Consider the following 19996-nt stretch of genomic DNA (forward strand, 5'->3'; position numbering starts at 1 on the left):
AACCACTTGCAGATTGTTTAAAGACAAATGTGGTTACTTTCCAAGTAAGTCTGATAATAAAAATGGCTATCATGTTGATGATCTGTCACGACAAGTTCCTTATATCCATTACCTCATCCAGTCTTCTCAAGTCTATGGAGTCTAGATACTAGTCTATCCTTGTTTTGCAAATGAAACAGTGCTCAGAAAAGGTAAGATTGACATTCAAACCCGAATTTCTCCTTTGAGACCCTGCGCTCACAATCACCATATTCCACTACCTCCTAATTAATAACTGACTTTTGAAGAGGGGATGCATGCTCACTAGGTTGGCCTGAAGAATTTTTTGGGGGTTTGTTTTTACCTAAAGTTTGTTTGAAACTTTAGGTCCAGACTTTGGAAAGAGATTTTAATCCAAACAAGTGGTGTGCTTCATGCTTTTGTGATAAGCACATAAACACATGACCCAGGCCTTCCGGAAGAGGAGGGCTTGTCTCTGGCTTCTTATGAAAACCCAGGAGAGTGGTTAACCAGTACAGATGGCCAGGAAGGAGGAGGCCACACAAAGAGGAATGTAGTTCACTTCTTATGGGAAATAAAGAGATCTGCCTTGAGGAAATAGCGTGACCGGGAAGGCCTCGCCTCTGGTTTGCCCAAGACTTTGCTATTACGATCTTATAAACAGTCATTCCTGAGCCCTGCAAGTGTGTCTGCATTTGTTGTGGGGATAGATTTACCCAGACAGGTGGGAGATCATGACTTAACGGCTTAATGACAGCTGCAGAGGCCTGGAGTACTCCCATGGCCTTAGTAGCAAGGGATGTGGCCATTCCCCGAAGCCCGGCATGAACCAGCCTTAAGAACCGGCCCTCAAATCGGAACGACTGTAATTTTGGTTTAGTGCATGCGCCACGCGTTACAGCTAAATAGTAACATTAAAATGTAAAGAATTTCCCGTCGTTTTACAAGGGATCGTCTTCGTGTGCTTTCTGTTGCTGACTCATAGTGCTGCTGCTTTGGGACTGTCAGTTTTCCAGGCAGGACACGCAGTAGGTATTCAATAAACGTGGATTTGTAGCAGCCGTTTTCCTCTCTTGAGGAGCATGCCCTTGCTACCCGCCGTGAGTAAGGCAACATAAATGAACGGTAGATAAACCTATCCTCAATTGGCGATTTCCACCTAGCCCAGAGCGAGCTTTTCCTTCTAACAAGGTAACTTTTTTAAGTGACAGCGAGCACAACTTGTACGGAGCGCGGGACAGGTTTGTCTTTTGTCCAATCATCTCCGAGATTTGGGGGTGGGGGAGGGAAACGTCCCCAGACCTTCCCTGATCAGGAAGGGGGCGGGTTTAGGCTGAGCAGGGCCCGTCTCAGCCTGTCGTGACGCCGCAGGATGCTTGGCACTCCAGGGAGCCAATAGGAGTGAACGGGTTCATTTGAATCGGCCAATGCCGCCGGGGTGGGGGCGGGGGTTTGCGAGCCCTATAAAAGCTGTGGTCCGGCCGGCAAGCGGCGGCGGCGGAGGCTCCTGCAGCGGTCGCCGACTTTTGGGTGGAGAGTTTCTCTGCGCCCCTCCGACCTGACCCTTTCAGCGCTTTGCTCCGCGCCAGCCTACCTCGCTCTTCGGCGCCATGACCACCACCACCACCTTCAAGGGCGTCGACCCCAACAGCAGGAACAGCTCCCGGTGAGGAGAGGAGTTTCCGGGGCGTGAGGGTTGCTGCCCAGGGGGCCGGGCGGGTCTGGTGGCCGGTTGCTGGCTGTAACGTGCCCGGGGCGCTGCGCTCTCGCCCGGCCGAGTGGCCGGGGTCGGCCACCGGCTCCGCCTTCGTGCGGCCGGCGAGCTTGACGCGCCGGCCCCGCCCGATTCCTGCTTCTCTCCCATTCATTCCTCCCCCGAAGCAAGTGGCTGGGAAGGGCCGGGGCCGCTCGCGCTCGCCGCGCGGCGGGTTTTCGTTAGTCGGGACGTGCTGAGAGGGTTCGCTCTCTGCCTTTTGCGGCGCGGCCGGCTCGCCCCCAGGGCGGTGGTCTTGGGCCCCAGGTGTGCGGGTAGCCCTCGGGGCACCTTGATCTGGCCCCATTGTCCCACCCCCGGCCACGCGCTCGTGTCTCTAGACACGGAGCAGGTGGTGGCCCCGCGCCCGGCGTGGCGGTCAGATCCTGCAGCCGCATTGATCGGGTCCGGCGGGCTCCTGCCCACTTGGGTCCGCCTGGCAGGTGGCATTTGTGTTCGGGCGGGGCTGGTCATCACGATCCCCGCCCCCGTTCGGGACCCAACCGTAAACCCTCCGCCAAGTGCCTCCCCTCCGCTAACAAAGGAAAGACCCCTGCTCCTTCCCCTCCCGCGCCCACCTCCGAATGGGAGGGGAAGCGTGTCGTTCCAAGTGGGTTTTCTGCGCTCAAACCTTCGGACCTCGGTCTTCGCATCCCACCTCTTTCGCTTCCCCCTTTGACGTTTGCCAAATGAGTTCACCTCTGGCCCGGGTTCCCGGGCTGGATGGAGAAGGTTTCCTGTTCTTGGGCGGGGCCCGAGACATCCATTGTCTCTTCCGTACTATCTCCACCTGCGCAGCCCGGGCCTTTCTGGCCACTCATGCCACTGCAGCCAGGCAAGGGAGCCCTGGGCACGGTGTGTGGACTGGGAGGGCCTCTCTTCCGAGCCCTTGTCTAACTTGGTGGAAGGCTCTGGATGCGGTGGAAGATGTCCACATTGTCTCGGCTAATTGCACGCAGGCTGTTCTTAAAAGGTGGGACACAGGCGTCTCTGGGATCCTGCCCGAGGCTTGGAGGCCGCTTAGATTCCACTTTTTCTGAGCCTCTCTTCTTCAGTGATCACGACCCGCCGTCATGTGTGGGCAGCCTTGGGGTCCTGGGCAAGCGGCACAAAGGGAGCCATTTTGTGGGGCTAAGAAGACAGCCGTGGAAGAGCAGTGTCTCTTAGGGGCTGGGGTCCTTGGCGACAAAAAGCAGGCCTCGGCAGTGAGGCCGAGGAGGTATGTTGGAAATGACATTCTTCTTCAACTCCTTCTTTGCCTTTTCAAATGTAGAAAAGAAGGAAGGATTTTAAAAACGAAATCAGTGTGCTGCTCGGAGGAAGGGGAACTGGAGTAGATAGACCTACGCAAACCCGGGTCACTCCCTCTGCTCTTGTCATCCTTCCAGTGAAATTTTTTTTTTTTTTTTTTCCGGAGGACACTGGAACAAACTGAACCTTGGTTTTTCATTTTGTGCCCTCCGGTCAACTTTATGCTGATCAGACTGTAGTGATTGGAATGCGAAAACTCAAGCATTCTATTAAAAAATCAGAGGTTTTGATCCTTTGGGGTTGAGTGCAGTGTAGTGCCGAATTCATAAAGAATTTAAGCAACCAGGTGAAATGAATCCTCACACTAGTTTTTTGATTTGTGGCTTTGAAATGTGAGACATACATGACTTTTGGTTTTGCAAAATAAATGTTTTAACCTCCTTTTGTCATCAGTTTTCCTCCAATATTGTTGTCTTAAGACTATGTAGCATTGTCCTTTTATTTACTTCCTACCTTTCCTTCTCACCTAATTCTCTTAAACTTCTTTTCTCCGGTAACAGTTTCCTGGTTCCATAAACACATTATAAATTTAGTCTGGTAGGGAATGATCTGCAAAGCTCATATGGGAACTCTGGGATTTAAAGAGATAAGAAAGAAATAGAGTATTATTTGAAAATTGCTACCTGCAGTTCATGGACACATTCTTGTTGAGTCTCAGATATGTAATTCTGATCTTGTTATCACATAGTTCAGGAAGAATAGCAAGATCTTAGAAAATAAAATTGAAATAATTTCTCTTATGATCCAGATCCTTTGTTTGGGGATGTCTCGATGTTACAAATGGGCTCCACAACACTGACGTCATCGGAGTAGGTAGAACCTGCTATTGCAGGAGGGACACAGACCTTTAAAAAGTTGGGCCGGTCAGAGCTTTGACTTTCTTTTTTAAGCTGGTGATTGGATTGTAGTGTCTTTTTTCCTTTTTTAAGGTAAAAAAAAAAAAATTTTTTTTCCTGGCCTATTAGGGTTTTGAAGATTTTCATCTGGCTGAAATAATTCATGAGAATTTAATTATGATAGTAAGGAAAATCATTCTAATCTCTGGGGAATGAAGGGGATGACAGTGAAACAAGTTAATTTTGTTTTTTTGGGGGGGGGACTCTTCATTCCCCTGCCAGGGATCAAACCCATGCCCCCTGCTGTGGATGCATGGAGCCCTAACCACTGCACTGCCAGGGAAGTCTCTGAAGGAAGCTAATTTTGATTATAATATTGCAAGTGTCTGTTGATTTGAGGTACAAATGATAAAAGCCTAGTCACTTCCAACTTTAACATAGAGAATGACTATTAAGAATTTGTAACATATCTTTAATTATTATTTAAACAGTTTTATTAGCAGACCCCAAATTATAAGAGGTATGCCTGAACATGATTTCTTAATTCATTTAATGAATTTAATCTAAGTGAATATTTAATATGGGAGACTTACAAACAGTGGGCTTTTACGTGTTTTACATGTTATAAAAGCACACAATGGATTTCCCCCACCCCTGGAAAATAATAATGACATTTAAATTTTAGTGTAAATTGAGTACTGAGTTTTACTATGGAGAGACATGAATATTAGATCTAGGGAAGGATACTAGAGGACCTATATAAGAAATATATTCAGTGTAGAAAACATGAAAAGCAATCAGAACACCAACTATGTAGGTTTGTAGTTTAAAGAGAAAATGGTATGGAGTGATCCCCCCACTTCACTTTGAGCCCTTTTTATGTGCCTGCCAGGCAGGGAGTGTGATGTGGGGGTTGGCCCCAACTCTGTTACTTAACTGAAGTCGGGCCGTTCACTTAGAACTTCTCCGGGCCTGACTCTGTTCTTTTAAAAAGTGAGGCAGAGCCCAGTGTACTAACACCCTACGGCCAAGTCCAGCTGGCACCTGCTTTTTACCAGTGTAAGTGGCTGAGAAAGGCCAGAAGAGGTGTCTTTCGTGACTTGTGAAAATGACATGAAAATCAAATTTGTGTCCATAAATAAAGCTTTATTGGAACATAGCTGCCCTCATTCATTTTCACGTTGTCTGTGGCTTGCCTCTGTGCTGTGTTACGGAGCTGAATAGCTGCAAAAAAAACGAATGACCCAGAAGCCAAAAATAATTACTGTTTGGTCCTTTACAGAAAGAACTGGTGACCAGAAAGAGAGGGTATCTAACATTCTTTCCTCTCGACGTCCTACTGCTTATTCCTCAAGGTCATGGAGGGCTTCCTAGAGGAGGAGAAGTTTTAAGAAATGGGCTGGATTTTGAAGCAGTCACTGAGGAAAGGGTGGAAAGTGCTCTGGGCAGGAGGAAATATGGGAGTAAATATTCTGAGGTGGAGATAAGGCAGAACAGTTCACAGAACAGGGAAGAATGTGGCCTGACTGGGTTGGAGAAGATGGTAAGAACTAGATACAGCTGAGAGGGGAAGTCCGAGCAGTTTGCTTCTGTCTGCTTAGGCCTGACCAAGCCTGCATCTGCAGGTTTACTTGTACATATGTCTGCTTATCTACTTAGGAAAACTTATGGAAGTAGAACCCCCTCCCTGGTTCACGGAAGATGCACATTTAAACACTTGATACATTTTATCTAGAAAGTTTGTGCAAATTTATATTCTCACACTTTAATTCACACCAGAAATTGGCATTTTTTTTCATCTTTACCAACCTGATAAGCAAAAAATATATTCTTTTGTTTTAGGTTTCATTTACTTGCTCGTGAATTTGAATTTTTAAAGTTTAGAGACTGTCCATATTTTTTAATTGTCTGTTAGTACCTTTTTTCCATTTTAATTTTTCTCATGATTCTTTTAATTATTTTAAAAGCAATTCTATTATCCTTTGTCAAATATGTGTATTTTTGCCAAGTTTAATCTGTCCATTTTTCATGGTTTCTGGCTTTCATCTTGTGCTTAGAAGGAAAGCCTTCATGACTAGAACCATATTTGTACGTGTTTTCTTCCAATATTTTTGTCTTAGGCTTTAAATTTAAATATTTGACCTAGCTGGAATTTATTGTGGTAAATGAAGTGACTCAGGAATATATATTTGGTTTGTTCCTTTAATCAAAATGACTGGCCAGTTAATCCATCACAGTTCTCCCTACTGAACCAAATAAAATACTCCAGTGGTGGTCTTTTTGAGAGAGAGCTCTTATCTTGACAGAGTCCTGAGGAGAAGTTGAAAAAACCCCCATTGTAGAAGTTGGTAACAGAATCTCAGTAATTGATAAAACATATTTAAAAATTAGTAGATTTGATGGGACTTCCTTGGTGGTCTAGTGGTTGGGATTCTGTGCTTCCAGTGTGTGTGGGGGGCTGTGGGTTTGATCTCTGGTGGGAACTAGGATCCCATATGCCATGTGGCGCAGCCAAAATAGAAAATCGGTGGATTTTGAACAACTTAATTAATAGGCTTTATCTAGTATACATATAGAACACTGGCAAGTATATGTTCCTTTCAAGCAGATACAGAAGATTTCTAAAATGAAGCCATAAAACATCACATTTCAAAGGAACATGTCACACAGACCCCGTCTGTATTATAAAGAAAAGCTGGAAATCAAACCAGAAAGACCTATGTTTGCAAATTTACAAATGTACTTTTAAATAATTTATGGGTCAAAGAAGAAAATAATGAAAATGAGAAAATATTTAGAATGAAACAAAAATCACAACTTGGGGATGCCTCTGGAGGGGTACTTAGAAGAGAATTTATGCCAATTTTCCCTTTCCTTTCAAATATAAGGAGCTGAGTTTACAAATGACAACTGGATTTATCTGGAAATTTGAATGAAATGGACATCTTCCTAGAGAAATGTTTCTTACTTAAAATGACTTAAGAAACAGAAAAATAGACCACTCCCATCACCATAAAGGAACTGAATCTGTAGATAGCACATCTTCCCATGAAACCATCTCCATTTTCTGTTTTGAGTAGTGATAGGACAAATTAAATTGAGTTTTTTCAAGGAGGGGACAAATTGGTCAACCTGTGACCGGAAGATCTGGAAATGGAAAAGTGCCATATTTCCTTGTCAAACACAAGAGCTATAGATGGTGTCTAAAGGTTCATGGTGTAGAGCATGTCGCGGAGTCCTACACTTAACTCTTGATTGACTGTCTCCTTGTGACTGGTCACGCACGATCGTTAGTGAGAATAGCGAGGTACGCGTGTGTAAACAGGGCTTGTGAATGCTGCTGAGGTGGGAGAGACGATTACGAGCTTTCCTTGGGCTTCTAAATTGGTCAAGTTTATTTATATGTGTACTCTTCCATTTAAAATCTTTTGTTGGAAATAAAAATGGAACCTTTTTTTTTTTTTTAAATAAATAACAAGATGTGCTTCTAAACTAATTTGCGAATGTATCTAGCTGAGCCTAGCAGACAGGCTCCATGAGGTTCTGGCCTTTTCCTAAAAGGGGATGCCGTCCAGCCTGCTGTTGGTGTTTTCGGACTGTTTCAGCTGCCTGGTGCGCTGCACACCCTTGCCACCTTAAGGTCCATCGTTGAATTTATACCACATTGGAATCAATTCGTAATTTTCCCATTAACAGTTCTCTTTTGTCAGGGTGTGTGTGTGTGGAATCAGTGGGTGGGGGAACTAAAATGAAAGGTGTTTGAAAACACGTACCAGGAAACGTCTTGATCTGATCTGAAACTGACATTTCGCCATCATTTCTAGGGTTTTGCGGCCTCCCGGTGGTGGATCCAATTTTTCGTTGGGTTTTGATGAACCAACAGAACAACCCGTGAGGAGGAACAAGATGGCCTCCAGCATCTTCGGGACACCCGAGGAAAACCCCCCTTCCTGGGCCAAGTCTGCAGGTAATGCTAGTCTCTGGTCAGGGGTGGGCCCAGCAGGACCACCGCAGCTGGTTTTGTGCTGCTGAGTAATATCTAGCTTAATCACGGGAAACAATTAAAGCTTGTCACGGGAGAAGAGATGGAGGGCTAAGACAGGGGAGATGCTGGGAGTCGGTGTGGTGGCCAAGAGCAAGGAGAGCCATCAGGCTGGCTTATGTGGCCCCTCTGAGGCGTTTTTATTAGCCGTCACGCCCTAACACTGTTGACTCATGTTGTCATGTGATGTGAACTCATTAAATAGTGGCTTGCTTTAGGTCTTCCCTGGTATTCCTCCTGAAAGTATATTTTGATTCAGGTGCCAAGTCTAGTGGGGGCAGGGAAGATTCTGAGTCATCTGGACCCCAGAGAAGGAATTCTTCTGAAGCGAACTCTGGAGACTTCTTAGATCTGAAGGTCAGTGCAACAATATAGGGGGAGAGACGGGCTTTTTGAGGTTTACGCCCTTTAGAAATGAAATTCTCACACCGCCTCCCGCCCTTCCTCCACTGTACTGAGACTTGCCATTGGAGTTTGGGGGGCTTGTTTTTTTTTTTGCACTTAACCACTAGATTTTTATTGAATTTTTACTATAACATCAAAAAATACAATATTAGTAAATAGAAATACAGGTAAAGAGAAAATAGCATAAATGGAGAGGGGTGGGGCGGTGGGGCAGGGGTAAGGAGGAGGTCGCTGACAGGGGCATAAGCGTCGTTCTTAGACATCACTTTCCTGTAACTTCCATGAATCTTTCCCATCCATCATCATCAGTATCACTCTAGCAACAGTTTCTCAAAGGGCATCTGTCTATCCTAACTCCCTAAAGGCTTTGCTTATGATCTCGATCCCTGGAGTTAATACCCAGGGCAAAGAGCCTCTATTAAATTATTTATCCAATCATCCCTGAACTTTTTCTCCCACTAGGTTTTTATCCACTGGAGTTTTATTATACAGAGAGGTAATTAGGGAAGGGACTGGCTGTACTGGTGATGGAAGATTGATAGAGTAGATCAGAAAGATGAGTTCATGTGACCTTGGTCTGTTCATGTGTCTCTGCTACCAGCTGGGTTAGTCTTTATCCTTCAGTATTGATTTTTGAAACCGGATCACTCGCACTTCCTGTGTCTCTCACACATAGTGGCATATCTGAGCTCAAGGATGTTTTAGTTGTTGGCAAATATGGCCTGTTATTTTGAGCTCAGCTGCGGGAGGCTGTAGCATGGTGTTACCATCAGTTGTCTGCAGATGAGCACGGCCCCTAGGCCCCAGGCGTTTGTCTGGAAAGCCTGTGCGATGTCCCTGAGCGGGGACCTCAGGGCACACAGAGACAGGAGCTGCCTGAAAGTGGGGAGACCAGTAGAAGGGCTTTGGAATTGATGAAGGCCCTTCAACAGCTAGATTAGAAAGAAAGGAAAGGGGGTGGAAAGATAGGTTTACCAGTTTCCCGTTCTGATGAAAGCTCCTCTGAAGTTCTAACTGATATTAGGTCATCACTGTCAGTGTGAACGCTTTTGGTGTTTTGACCATGTTACTGGCACTGGGGGAATCTATCCAGTAGCGTTTTTGTGTAGCATTGTTCCAAGTTGAATAGAGGCTGCTTATTGTAAAGGGCACCTTGACCTTGAACTTGACTGACATCAAAACAAAATTTGACATCTATCTTCAGACAGACAGTAACTTCTCTGAACTATGATTGTTTTATTTGTGTGTGGCCAAATTAAAATCTGAAGTAAAGTTTTTTAACTTTTTTCTTTTCCAGGGAGAAGGTGACATTCATGGTGAGTATGTCTGAAAAAAGTATGCCAATTTCTGGTTCTGTAAATGTTAGAATAGATTGAATTTTGACTCAAGTCATGTCCTGGGGAAAGAGGCTGGCTGGAGAGTGAACCTGGCAGAGCCCCAGGTGCCAGCGTCCATCCTCTAAGGGGAGAGGAAAGCAAAATGGAAGCTAGCAAGCACAGCCGGCAATGAGAACAAGGCTGGAAACCTCCTAAAGCTTTCAGAACAGACGGATGTCAATCAGGTTGGTATTTGTTACACTCAGTGAGAGCTTCTTAGTAACTGTCTCTGGCATCTCAAGCTCAGACCTCAGCATTAAATTTACAGTTTGATTTTCTACTGAAGTGCTTACTCAGCAAGACACCAGTAACCCTGTGATCTTGTGAATGATGACTTTAGCGGGCAGGTGTAAATTTTCAGTTAGCACCCACATCGTCAAATTATAAGTGGAAAAGAGCTGTAATCATTTAATTATTTAAAATCTTTGAAGTATTTATTGGCACTTCTTTAACAAGTGCCAGAGAATTGCCGGTGCATGTGATGTGAGGTTTATGCGTTGTTTGGCCTGCAGCCATCAGGTTCAAGTTGACCTGGCCACACGCAGCCGGCCTGGGACGAAGCCGCTTCCTCAAGGCTTTTTTCTGCCATTACATTTGGCGAGTCAGTCTTCCAGGAAAACAGAAATTCCTGTTTGGTTGTCTCGTTGTCTCTCGCTGGGCGTGAGGGGAGGAAAATCTTCTAAACAGTTGTGAACTCTTCCTGGGTTTTCGCTCCGCGGACAGACTGCGTTCTCATTGGACAGAAGGTGTATTAGTTTTTGTTTCTGTCTAGCTTGTTCCATTTAAAAAGATTGTTCTGGAGGTTAAAAAAAAAAAATTCTAGACTTTTTGATTCCGCTGCTTTTTGTATTCAGAAATACTTCCAATGTCAGACCTTATTTCGCAAGAATAATAACAAGCAAGTTAATGTTTTTTAAAAAATACAATTTTAGTTATTTTTGGCTCTGCTGGGTCTTGGTTGCTGCATAGGTTTTTGTCTAGTTTCAGTGAGCGGTGGCTGTTGTCTAGTTGCGGTGATCAGGCTCCTCATTGTGGTGGCTTCTCTGGTTTTGGAGCACAGGCTCAATAGTTGCGGCGTACGGGCTCAGTTGTTCCACATCGTGCGGGATCTTCCCCGACCAGGGATCAAACCCCTCTCTCCTCTTCTACCACTGAGCCACCAGAGAGGCCCACGAAGCAGCTAATCTTTATTCACTAATTTTGGTCAATGAATAGAATTACAAATTTGGGGAGCCCAGAGCAGTATGTGAGAGCCTGAAGTTATGGAAATATATGTCATTTGTCCTGCTGATAATTAATTCTCTTAGCCTGTCCTTTGGGCTCATCCCGCCTTCATGTCTCGAGGGTATACTATTCTTTGCTGAATAAAACTCTTGTGCTGTAACTGCAAAAAAGAAGAAATTCTCCCCCCGACCCCCAGCTCAGTGATACGCAGCCTCCAGGTGAGTAGCACAGGTGACTGCATTTACAACATGACAAGTCCTTCCTTTCTGTGGTTTTTAAACGATCGTCGGTGGCGCCTGATTATTCTCTGCTCCTGAATGCTGCTACTTTTAGCTCGTCTCTCATAAAATGACAAGGGGCATGACGATTCAGACCATGCCTGGTGAGTAAAAGTCTACCCCAGTTCTGTCGGCAGCTTCACTGCAAAGCCAACCAGTTCTGCTCAGTTAAACAAAGCAGATCTTGCTTGGATATACTGCCTTCATCTTTGGGATAATTAAACACAGGAATGTCTATACTGAGGACTTCGGAAATCTTGAAGAAAGAGGGAGAACGTCCAGGAAGCTTGGGCAGAAGTCTTTACTTGCCTTTGGGCAAGTCTGTTGTGTTTTCTAGAGGTTCTAATTTTGTGATCCTTAGATGAATCTTTTTTTTCTCTCTTCTGACATTGGTGTCTGATCAGTTACCTTACTGGTGTGCCAGAGAAGACAGACAAGTAAGGAGTATATAGGATGTATATTATGGCAGAAGCCATAATTTTGTTTCAAAAAACAAAAATATCTTTTAAATTACTGGATTCAGTAGACAAAGTTCTGTGAAGTCCCATAGAAGTTTCTAAAGGCTTTACTCTCAATTCCTGTACTTATCACAGACTCAAGGAAGTAACAAGCCACCCTCCATCTTCCCTGGCCAGAGTATTTCTGACTGGACAAATGAGCATTTAGGTTACGGCCTGCGGTCGTGTAGTCTCCATAGGTGCTTTTTTCCCTCCCCTTTTTCTCTTTTGGCTTGTTGTTGCCCGGTTGTGAAAGACAGAGCGACTCCGTTCATAATGATAAAGGCAAACATGAGATTGGTAGGAATGAGCTTATTTATCTAAAAATCACTTTATGGAAATAAACTACCTTACAGGGTAACATTTGTGTCCATCTGAAGTGTTCTTCAGCTGGTTGGCCCAGATGGTGGAGAATTCAGTTAGATCTTGGCCAGTGGGGAGGCTGTCTTCCTGGTAGAAATGAAACAGCTTGGATTGATAGGCTGGTTCAGGCTGAGGTCATGGTCTGTGTTCGTCTATCTTGGATGGCTTTAAAATGTGGGTTCTTGGGTTTTGTTTGTATTTGCAGTAAAGTGGACATACTTCCTAGGTTATTTAAGGGCACTTGTCGGAGGACTTAGGGACTTTGTCTTGATGCATTTGGTTCTGTTCCTTGTGCAACAGGAAGCTGAGGGGTAACCCTTTCTCGCCAAGCTTCGGTTCATAACTGAGTGCTGTCATCTTGAAAAGTGCCTACTACATTTTTACCTGTAGTTGAATAGTATAGAACATTATATGCCTTAGAAGTCAGTTCTATCGAAGAGTCCAAAAATTCATGAAATGAAATGTTTAAAGCAGCAGTAGCATATTTCTGAGATGTTATGTTTCTGATCTAAGACTTCCTCCTTGAACTTCTCTGTTTCAGTCGGCTGAATGAAAACTTGGTACAAGTGGTTTTAGCAATGTGGACCTTTAATGTTTAGTCTTATGAGGAACTTTTTTATATGAGTAATTTTTTTGGAGTTAGTACTTTGCATTGGTGTCTAATATGAGTGCATATGAAGTTCTTACATAGCATATTTCATAACCAGTATTTCTGCCTCCCTGTTTCCAGGGTTTTGAAACTTCTAAACTAGAAGGGAATAAATGTCTTTAAACCTTAAGGTAGTTTTTCTTCTAAGTCTTATAAATATCTTAGTTTTTTTATACTAAAGGTGCCTCTGTGTGATTATTGCAAGGTAGGTGTTAGAATATGCAACAGAATTTAAGGTTTAACACTGAAATGAAGAGACCTGGCTGGTTTTTTTTTTTTTAATTAATTAGTCTGATATACCTTAAACTCTTCATAAAAATTACCTTTTTCAGAAAATAATGCATTTTTTCTTCTGCAATTAGTCTTGAATTTGAATCAGTGGCAACCACCTGGTTAAGGATTCCTATATGCTGGTTGAGAATTTCACAAGTCAGTCTGGGAATCAGTCAAGCAGTATCTAGGACATTGGATGATAATAACACTGGTTCTTAAGACTTTAATGAGGAAAGGGCAGGGTCGATATGATGGGAGTAACTGGATTAAGATAATTGACCATCAGTGGGTGGGGGTGGAGTCTTTAATAAATGTCTGTACAGCTGGATATTATATGGTTTTTAAAAAGTCAACCTCAAAAAAGTCAGCCTCACTCGTTAATCATGGAAACGTTAACACATGACAGAATTAAATAATATTTTTTCACCCATCAATTAGGCAGATATTAAGCTGAGGTGGTTATCAAGTGGGGGAAGTGGACAGATGTGAGGAGAGGATGCTCCGGCGTGGGCGTAGAGTGGACCTGCACCGCCACTGTGGAAGGAGGTGCCCAGTCTCTGTTCACACTGAAGATGACAGCGAGTGTCCCCCTGGGCCCATGTTCCAGAGTATACGCATTACAGTTTCAGAATGGTCAGATTGGTTTTACTTTTTGGCTGTCAGTTCAGTTGCTCAGTCGTGTCTGACTCTTTGCAACCCCATGAATCTTAGCACGCCAGTCCTCCCTGTCCATCACCAACTCCCAGAGGTTACTCAAACTCATGGCCATCGAGTCAGTGATGCCATCCAGCCATCTCATCCTCTGTCATCCCCTTCTCCTCCTGCCCCCAATCCTTCCCAGCATCAGGGTCTTTTCCAATGAGTCAACTCTTCGCATGAGGTGGCCAGAGTATTGGAGTTTCAGCTTCAGCATCAGTCCTTCCAATGAATACCCAGGACTGATCTCCTTTAGGATGGACAGGTTGGATATCCTTGCAGTCCAAGGGACTCTCAAGAGTCTTCTCCAACACCACAGTTCAAGTCGAGGATTAATCATATATATTGTATATATACTAGAAAGCAATGAATTAAGCAAGATGAAATACGACCATGTGTATGTTGTTTAGTGTGTCTGACTCTTCTGTGACCCCATAGACTGTAGCCCCCTAGGCTCCTCTGTCCACGGGATTTCCTGGACAAGATTACTGGAGTGAACTGGGTTGCCATTTCCTCCTCCAGGGGATCTTCCCGCCCCAGGGACTGAACCTGAGTCTCCTGCATTGCAGGTGCATTCTTTACCACTGAGCCAGCAGGGAAGCACCTGACCATGTGTATAAGTGGGGGTAAATTTCCAAAAGTTACAAGTTGATACCGATTATGTTAAATACAATAAAAACAAGATTGTCTGTGATATGCTGGAAATAAAATACACAAAGCTTACATCAAATAAATGGACTAGAGGAATGCACACAACTAGTAGTAGGGCCTCTGGGAATAGGGAGAGCAGACCCACCCAGAAGTGGAGTGGTGGTCAGGGACCTAGAGCTTATCTGCACTGTTCTCATTTAAAATATTTAAGTTGCCATATATTTATGTAATTTAGAAAAGAATGTACACAGAGGAAGACCTGGGGACACATATGGCAGAACACTCACAGTGGCCGGTTATGGGTAGTGGCCACGTGCTAATTGTTTTTTTTTCTTTATAGCTCTAGGCATGGTTTGAACCATCTGCCAAAAAGCTCCCCTCCCCCCAAACTTAGACTCGTCATCTTCACTGCGAATAGTTACTAGTCTTAACTTCATGCTGTTTTCCTAGAAAACGTGGACACAGACTTGCAGGCCAGCCTGGGGCAGAGCGAGGAGAAGCCTGTGCCTGCCGCCCCTGTACCCAGCCCAGTGGCGCCGGCGCCCGTGCCATCCCGGAGGAACCCCCCTGGCGGCAAGTCCAGCCTCGTCCTGGGTTAGCTCTGTCTGCCCGGAACCCTGTCGTTTTGTTTCTTTGTTTTTTTCCATGCTTGTGAACTGCACAACTTGAGCCTGACTGTACATCTTTTGGATTTGTTTCATTAAAAAAGAAGCACTTTATGTACTGCTGTCTTTTTATTTTTATTTTTTGGAAGGTTCTCTGTCTGTCCTGATTCCTCTGGGTCTGTAGGCCTTGGCATGAGTGTTTTCTAGTAGTAGATTGGAGGGAAAGCTTTGTGACACTTAGTACCGTGTTTTTAAGAACAAACAATTTGGTTTCAGATGTGTTAGAGGATCTTTTGTACTGAGGTTTTTAAAACCCTTTTTTGGTCAGCTTTACTTGGGTTTACCAAGCCTGGATCGGACAGACCAGTAAACAGCCCACAGGCGCCGTCCCTTCAGGCCCCAAACAAGGTCGTCTTGATGCCGAACCTACCTGCTGTGGCCCTAACTGGTCGGTGCCCTTTGCTAAAAGCATCCTCCTGTGCCACATGGGGCGATAAAAGGCCTGTGCCCTCTGCCTTGCCGCCTGCAAAACAAAAAAATAAGTAAAACAAAAAATTGCCTTTTATTTCTGAACCTTAAGATATATTTAAGCCAGATACTTAACAGACTGGCTGAGCCAAGCCTGCTGCTCCCACGCAGAGGAAGGCTTCGATGTTCACTCAGACTGGTGAATTCCAGGCGGCGAAGCGGGGGCGGGGTCTTCTTGGGGAAGGGACCCCCTGAGGGCAGTGCTCTTCTTAGATAACTTGAAGCTGTGTGCATGATGCTGGTGCTTGACCATGAAACGAAAGTCTCATCCTTAAACTGTGTGTTGTACTTCACAATCCTGGACTGTTGCTTAAAGTAAATGATGTACAAATTTTGAAACACTGTGTCCTGTGTCGTCTTTTTGAGATTGTTTCAGCAATTCTACCTGCTTAGTTTTTTTCTTTGTTACTAACAACCCTGCTAGCCAATGAATTGATGAGCCCTTCGAATTAAAACAGACTTAAGGAAGGCCTAGAGAGAAGTGGGCTTCTCTCTAAAGAAAACAGGTTTAAAGTCAGCGTGAGTTCAGAATGCCAAAATGAACATTAACTGACATCTGGCAGTAAAAGACAGGAGTAATACAGATAACTGGCTTCCAGAACAATTATTAGCCAATACACTTTGGACTCTTCTACCACTTACCCTCCTTTGCTGGGTGATATGATATTAAAATTTTAAGTTACCTCATGCCTACAGGATGGTGGGTGATCAAAGAGAGGGCTCCAAAGAAAACAAGGGACATGTAGCCAGAAGGGGACAAGGTCATCTGAGTCCTGTCAAGTGATACAGGAGATTGGAGGAAGCACACTGGGTTCTAGGGAGAGTTCCAGATCGAGGTATTAAACGTCCAAACTGGGCCCTGTCCGACGGCCTTTTTGGTCTACCCGTGCTGCTAATCAGCAGCATTCCTTGGGCTTGTCATTTGGAAGGTCGATTGCTAACTTTAAGACTTCTGGGGACTTCGTTGGTAGCCCAGTGGCTAAGACTCCACGCTTTCAAGGGGGCACTGGTCGGGGAACTAAGATCCTAGAGGTGTGGCCAAAAAGTAAAAAAAAAAAAAAAGACTTGAAACAGGTCACCTTTAACCACCCCCCACCATGGTTGAAATGACTTAGGCCTGGTGTGTAACCACCAGATCATTTGACTTAATAAGCATCTCTTTGGAAAGAAAAAGGGTAATCATAGGTTGTGGGGGTGTTGTTTTTCTTATTATTTTGCAAAACGGGCACTTGTGCTATACAATGTTTCCGAAACAGATTAATCCTACAAATAACCTGAGTTAAGGTTTCTGTTACAACTAAAGAGGCAGGAAGCATGCACCCTTCTCTCTCAGTAACTAGGCAGACCTGGGAAAGACAGCTCCCTGATTTGTGTCATAACTGGAACTTGGCTTTAGCTCTCTGTGCTATGAAGGTAAGTGCCTAGTCCAAAAGTGTTGTGAGGGACTTCTGCCAGTCTTTTTGGTACCATTACAGATTTTTAAAATTCTTCATAAACATGCTTGCTAAGGGTGTTGAATTTTCCCACTCAGAAAGCTTATGGTTTAGAAAGTGAAGTTGAACTTAAAAATGATGACGGCAGAAGAGTCAGCATTTTGATGACAGTCTCGGCTCTTTACACAGTGACTTAAGTGGCTTGGTATTTACTGCTAATACCTAGTCTACTTCTTAAGCATTTTAAAATTAGATCACCAGGCTTCCCTTCCTCACGCTTCTGTTCCACTTAGAAGTACTGGGGTGTTTAGAACCCAATGGAACAGAAGCATGAGGAAGGGGAGGGGTGTTCACTGAAATCTGAATCTAGTTTGTAGTAAACATATTTACACGTGAGCTTCCCTGGGGGCACGGACGGTGAAGAATCCACCTGCAATGCGGGAGACCTGGTTTGATCCTGGGTTGGGAAGATGGCCTGGAGGAGGGCGTGGCAGCTCACCCCAGTATTCTTGCCTGGAAAACCCCCACGGACAGAAGAGCCTGGCGGGCTACCGTCCATGGGGTCGCAAAGAGTCGGACTCGACAGACTAGCACAGAATATTTACTTGTACTCAGGAAATTACATGAAATCTACAAAAAGTTGAGTCAATAAAAGTTAGCCATGACCAGCATTTTCTTAGAGGATATAATTGAGGATTCTAGAGGAAAGTCAGTTCCACAGAAAGGATGGTCCCGATTACCGAGCCTGGTGGAAAATCGCCTCTCCAGGCAGAACAGGTTTGAAGTAGATGCTCCCATGTTTCAAGCCAACTCTGGTTTGTGAATTCATCTCTGAGTAACTGTACTCACAAGAGCCTGTTGTCTTTAGATTCACTCACTTCAGCTCCTGGGGGTCCCCGCGATTCGGGCCTTGGGTTGGTGCTGCCTTCACGCCGCGGGAGGCAGCTCGCCTGTCCCCGCGGGGTGAGCAGGTGTGGGTTCTGAGAAGGTCGGAGCCGGCCCACAGGTTTAAGACGACGCTCCCCAGTATTCAGGACAGTCCAGGGGACCCCCAGAAGGTCTGGCCCAGTCACGTTTGGGGGTGAGTGAGGCCGTCTGGAGCGGAGGGCGGCTGATGTCCACGCAGGCGTACCCTCAGACCAGACGCGGGGCGCGGGCACCGCCACGTCCGGTCGGGGGCCCTGGGGAAGGCCCTGGGCTCCCGCGGGCGGGGCACCCGGGCGCCCAAGCAAATCAGCCCGGCCCGGCCCGGCCCCGCCCGCCGCGGCTCCGGAAGTAGCCGTTCCCGCGCCCGGCTCCGCGCGCTCCCGGGGCCGGTTCCGCGTTTCCCTCGGGTCGCCTGCCTAGCGGCGCTGGCGATGGGGATGCCGGCGCGGCGCGCGCGGCCCGTGCGGGTGCTGGTGGACATGGACTGCGTGCTGGCGGACTTCGAGGCCGGCCTGCTGCGGGGCTTCCTCCAACGGTTCCCCGGGGAGCCGCACGTGCCGCTGGAGGAGCGCCGCGGCTTCTCCGCGCGCGAGCAGTACCGGGCGCTGCGCCCCGACCTGGCGGTAGGGAGCGGGTGGATGGGAGGGGTGCGGCGCGAGGCCGCCCCGGGAGCGGGGAGCTCCGACCCCACAGGACATCCGGGGACGGGGAGCCTCCCCTGGGTCAGGACTGTCTCTGCTCCACGTCGACACCTTCCTGTTTAAAATGAACAAAGCTCTCACTTCAGAATCCACACTTCACTTGGGACTAGACAGTCTGGGGGTTGGGGGTGTTTCCTTACCGTTAAAACAAAATCCTCCACCCGGGACTCTGATCTGGGGACCAAAGCCCCCTAGGAACCTCACCTTTGAGAGTCCTCGCTGTGTGTGGGGCAGAGGGGGGTTGGGGGTGGGGGTTGAGGTCTGCTGCGAGCAGAGCCAGTACGGGAACGCTGTATATTTCAGGACAAAGTGACCACTGTGTTTGAAGCCCCAGGCTTTTTCCTAGGCTTGGAGCCCATCCCTGGAGCCTTGGAAGCCATGCGGGAGATGAATGACATGCAAGAGTGAGGAAGAGCGACAGGGAGTGGAGGTTGGGGGGCAGGGGCAGGCACCACCCCGTCTAATCGTGCCTCCTCCCTGCAGCACCCAGGTCTTCATCTGCACCAGTCCTCTGATGAAGTATGACCACTGTGTGACCGAGAAGGTGCGGCTGCTCCAGCGCTCCACAGGCAAACTTAGCTTCCTAAGTTCTGATTTGTTAAAAGAAGCCATCGGGGGGACTTCCCTGGCAATCCAGAGGTTAAGACTCTGTGCTCTCAATGCAAGGGGGTAGGGGTTCAATCCCTGGTCGGGCAACTGAGATCCAGCATGCTGCATGGCCCAGCCAAAAAAAAAAAAAAAACCAAACCCCAACACCCCAACAGAAACACAGAAAGTTGGTGGGGGGAGGCGTGGAGGGGGTATCTCTCACAAGCTGTAGACCCTCCCTCACACCCACTGGCCCTGAGTTCAGGGGCCCATCTTGCCCTGCTGACCCTGTGCCCACCTCACAGTACCGCTGGGTGGAGAAGCACCTGGGACCCCAGTTTGTGGAGCGCATTATCGTGACGAGGGACAAGACCGTGATCTCGGGGGACCTACTCATTGATGACAAGGAGGTCATTCAAGGTGGGGAGCCTTTCTCCTTAGCCGCCTCCAGGCATCTGGCCTGCTGGGATTAGGGGGAGGGAGTACAGATAACCAGATTAGGGACTTCGGGTTCCCTGCCTCCCCGTCCAGGCCAAGAGGAGACCCCCAGCTGGGAGCACATCTTGTTCACCTGCTGCCACAACCAGCACCTGGCCCTGCCCCCGCCTCAGAGACGGCTGCGCTCCTGGAGCGACAACTGGAGGGAGATTATAGACAGCAAGCGGGGAGCCCTGCCGCTGGACCCCGACCGCCTGGGGCTGCCCCAGCAATGAGGCCGCCAACAGCGGCTGGAGGAGGGCGAGGCAGACAGACAGGGAAGTCTGGCAGAACCGAGTCCCTGCGCAGCGCCGCGCCGGCCGCCTGGAACCTCCCAGGACAGCCGGCGAACAGGCACCTTTTAAATAAAACACTTCGGCTCA

General features: G+C 46.7%; 2 protein-coding genes across 3 annotated transcripts; both read left to right on the plus strand.

Moving 5' to 3' along the window:
- The first annotated feature begins 1470 nt into the window (after nucleotides 1-1470).
- On the plus strand, nucleotides 1471-15826 carry JPT1 (Jupiter microtubule associated homolog 1). 2 transcript variants are annotated; one of them, XM_020885802.2, is made up of 5 exons: nucleotides 1471-1666; nucleotides 7725-7867; nucleotides 8202-8299; nucleotides 9645-9663; nucleotides 14805-15826. In XM_020885802.2, the coding sequence occupies exons 1-5, from the start codon at nucleotides 1611-1613 to the stop codon at nucleotides 14951-14953; spliced, it is 465 nt and encodes a 154-aa protein (XP_020741461.1). In that variant the 5' UTR covers nucleotides 1471-1610; the 3' UTR covers nucleotides 14954-15826. The 2 variants fall into 2 exon arrangements, with proteins under 2 accessions (XP_020741461.1, XP_070336091.1); XM_070479990.1 differs by lacking the exon at nucleotides 1471-1666 and adding an exon at nucleotides 2583-2972.
- Nucleotides 15827-18156: 2330 nt separating this feature from the next.
- Nucleotides 18157-19996, plus strand: NT5C (5', 3'-nucleotidase, cytosolic). Its single transcript, XM_020885822.2, has 5 exons — nucleotides 18157-18470; nucleotides 18852-18952; nucleotides 19032-19092; nucleotides 19442-19556; nucleotides 19668-19996. The coding sequence occupies exons 1-5, from the start codon at nucleotides 18279-18281 to the stop codon at nucleotides 19847-19849; spliced, it is 651 nt and encodes a 216-aa protein (XP_020741481.2). The 5' UTR covers nucleotides 18157-18278; the 3' UTR covers nucleotides 19850-19996.

The sequence above is a fragment of the Odocoileus virginianus genome, chromosome 17 (genome assembly GCF_023699985.2).
Source record: "Odocoileus virginianus isolate 20LAN1187 ecotype Illinois chromosome 17, Ovbor_1.2, whole genome shotgun sequence".
In the NCBI taxonomy this organism is placed as follows: Eukaryota; Metazoa; Chordata; class Mammalia; order Artiodactyla; family Cervidae; genus Odocoileus; species Odocoileus virginianus.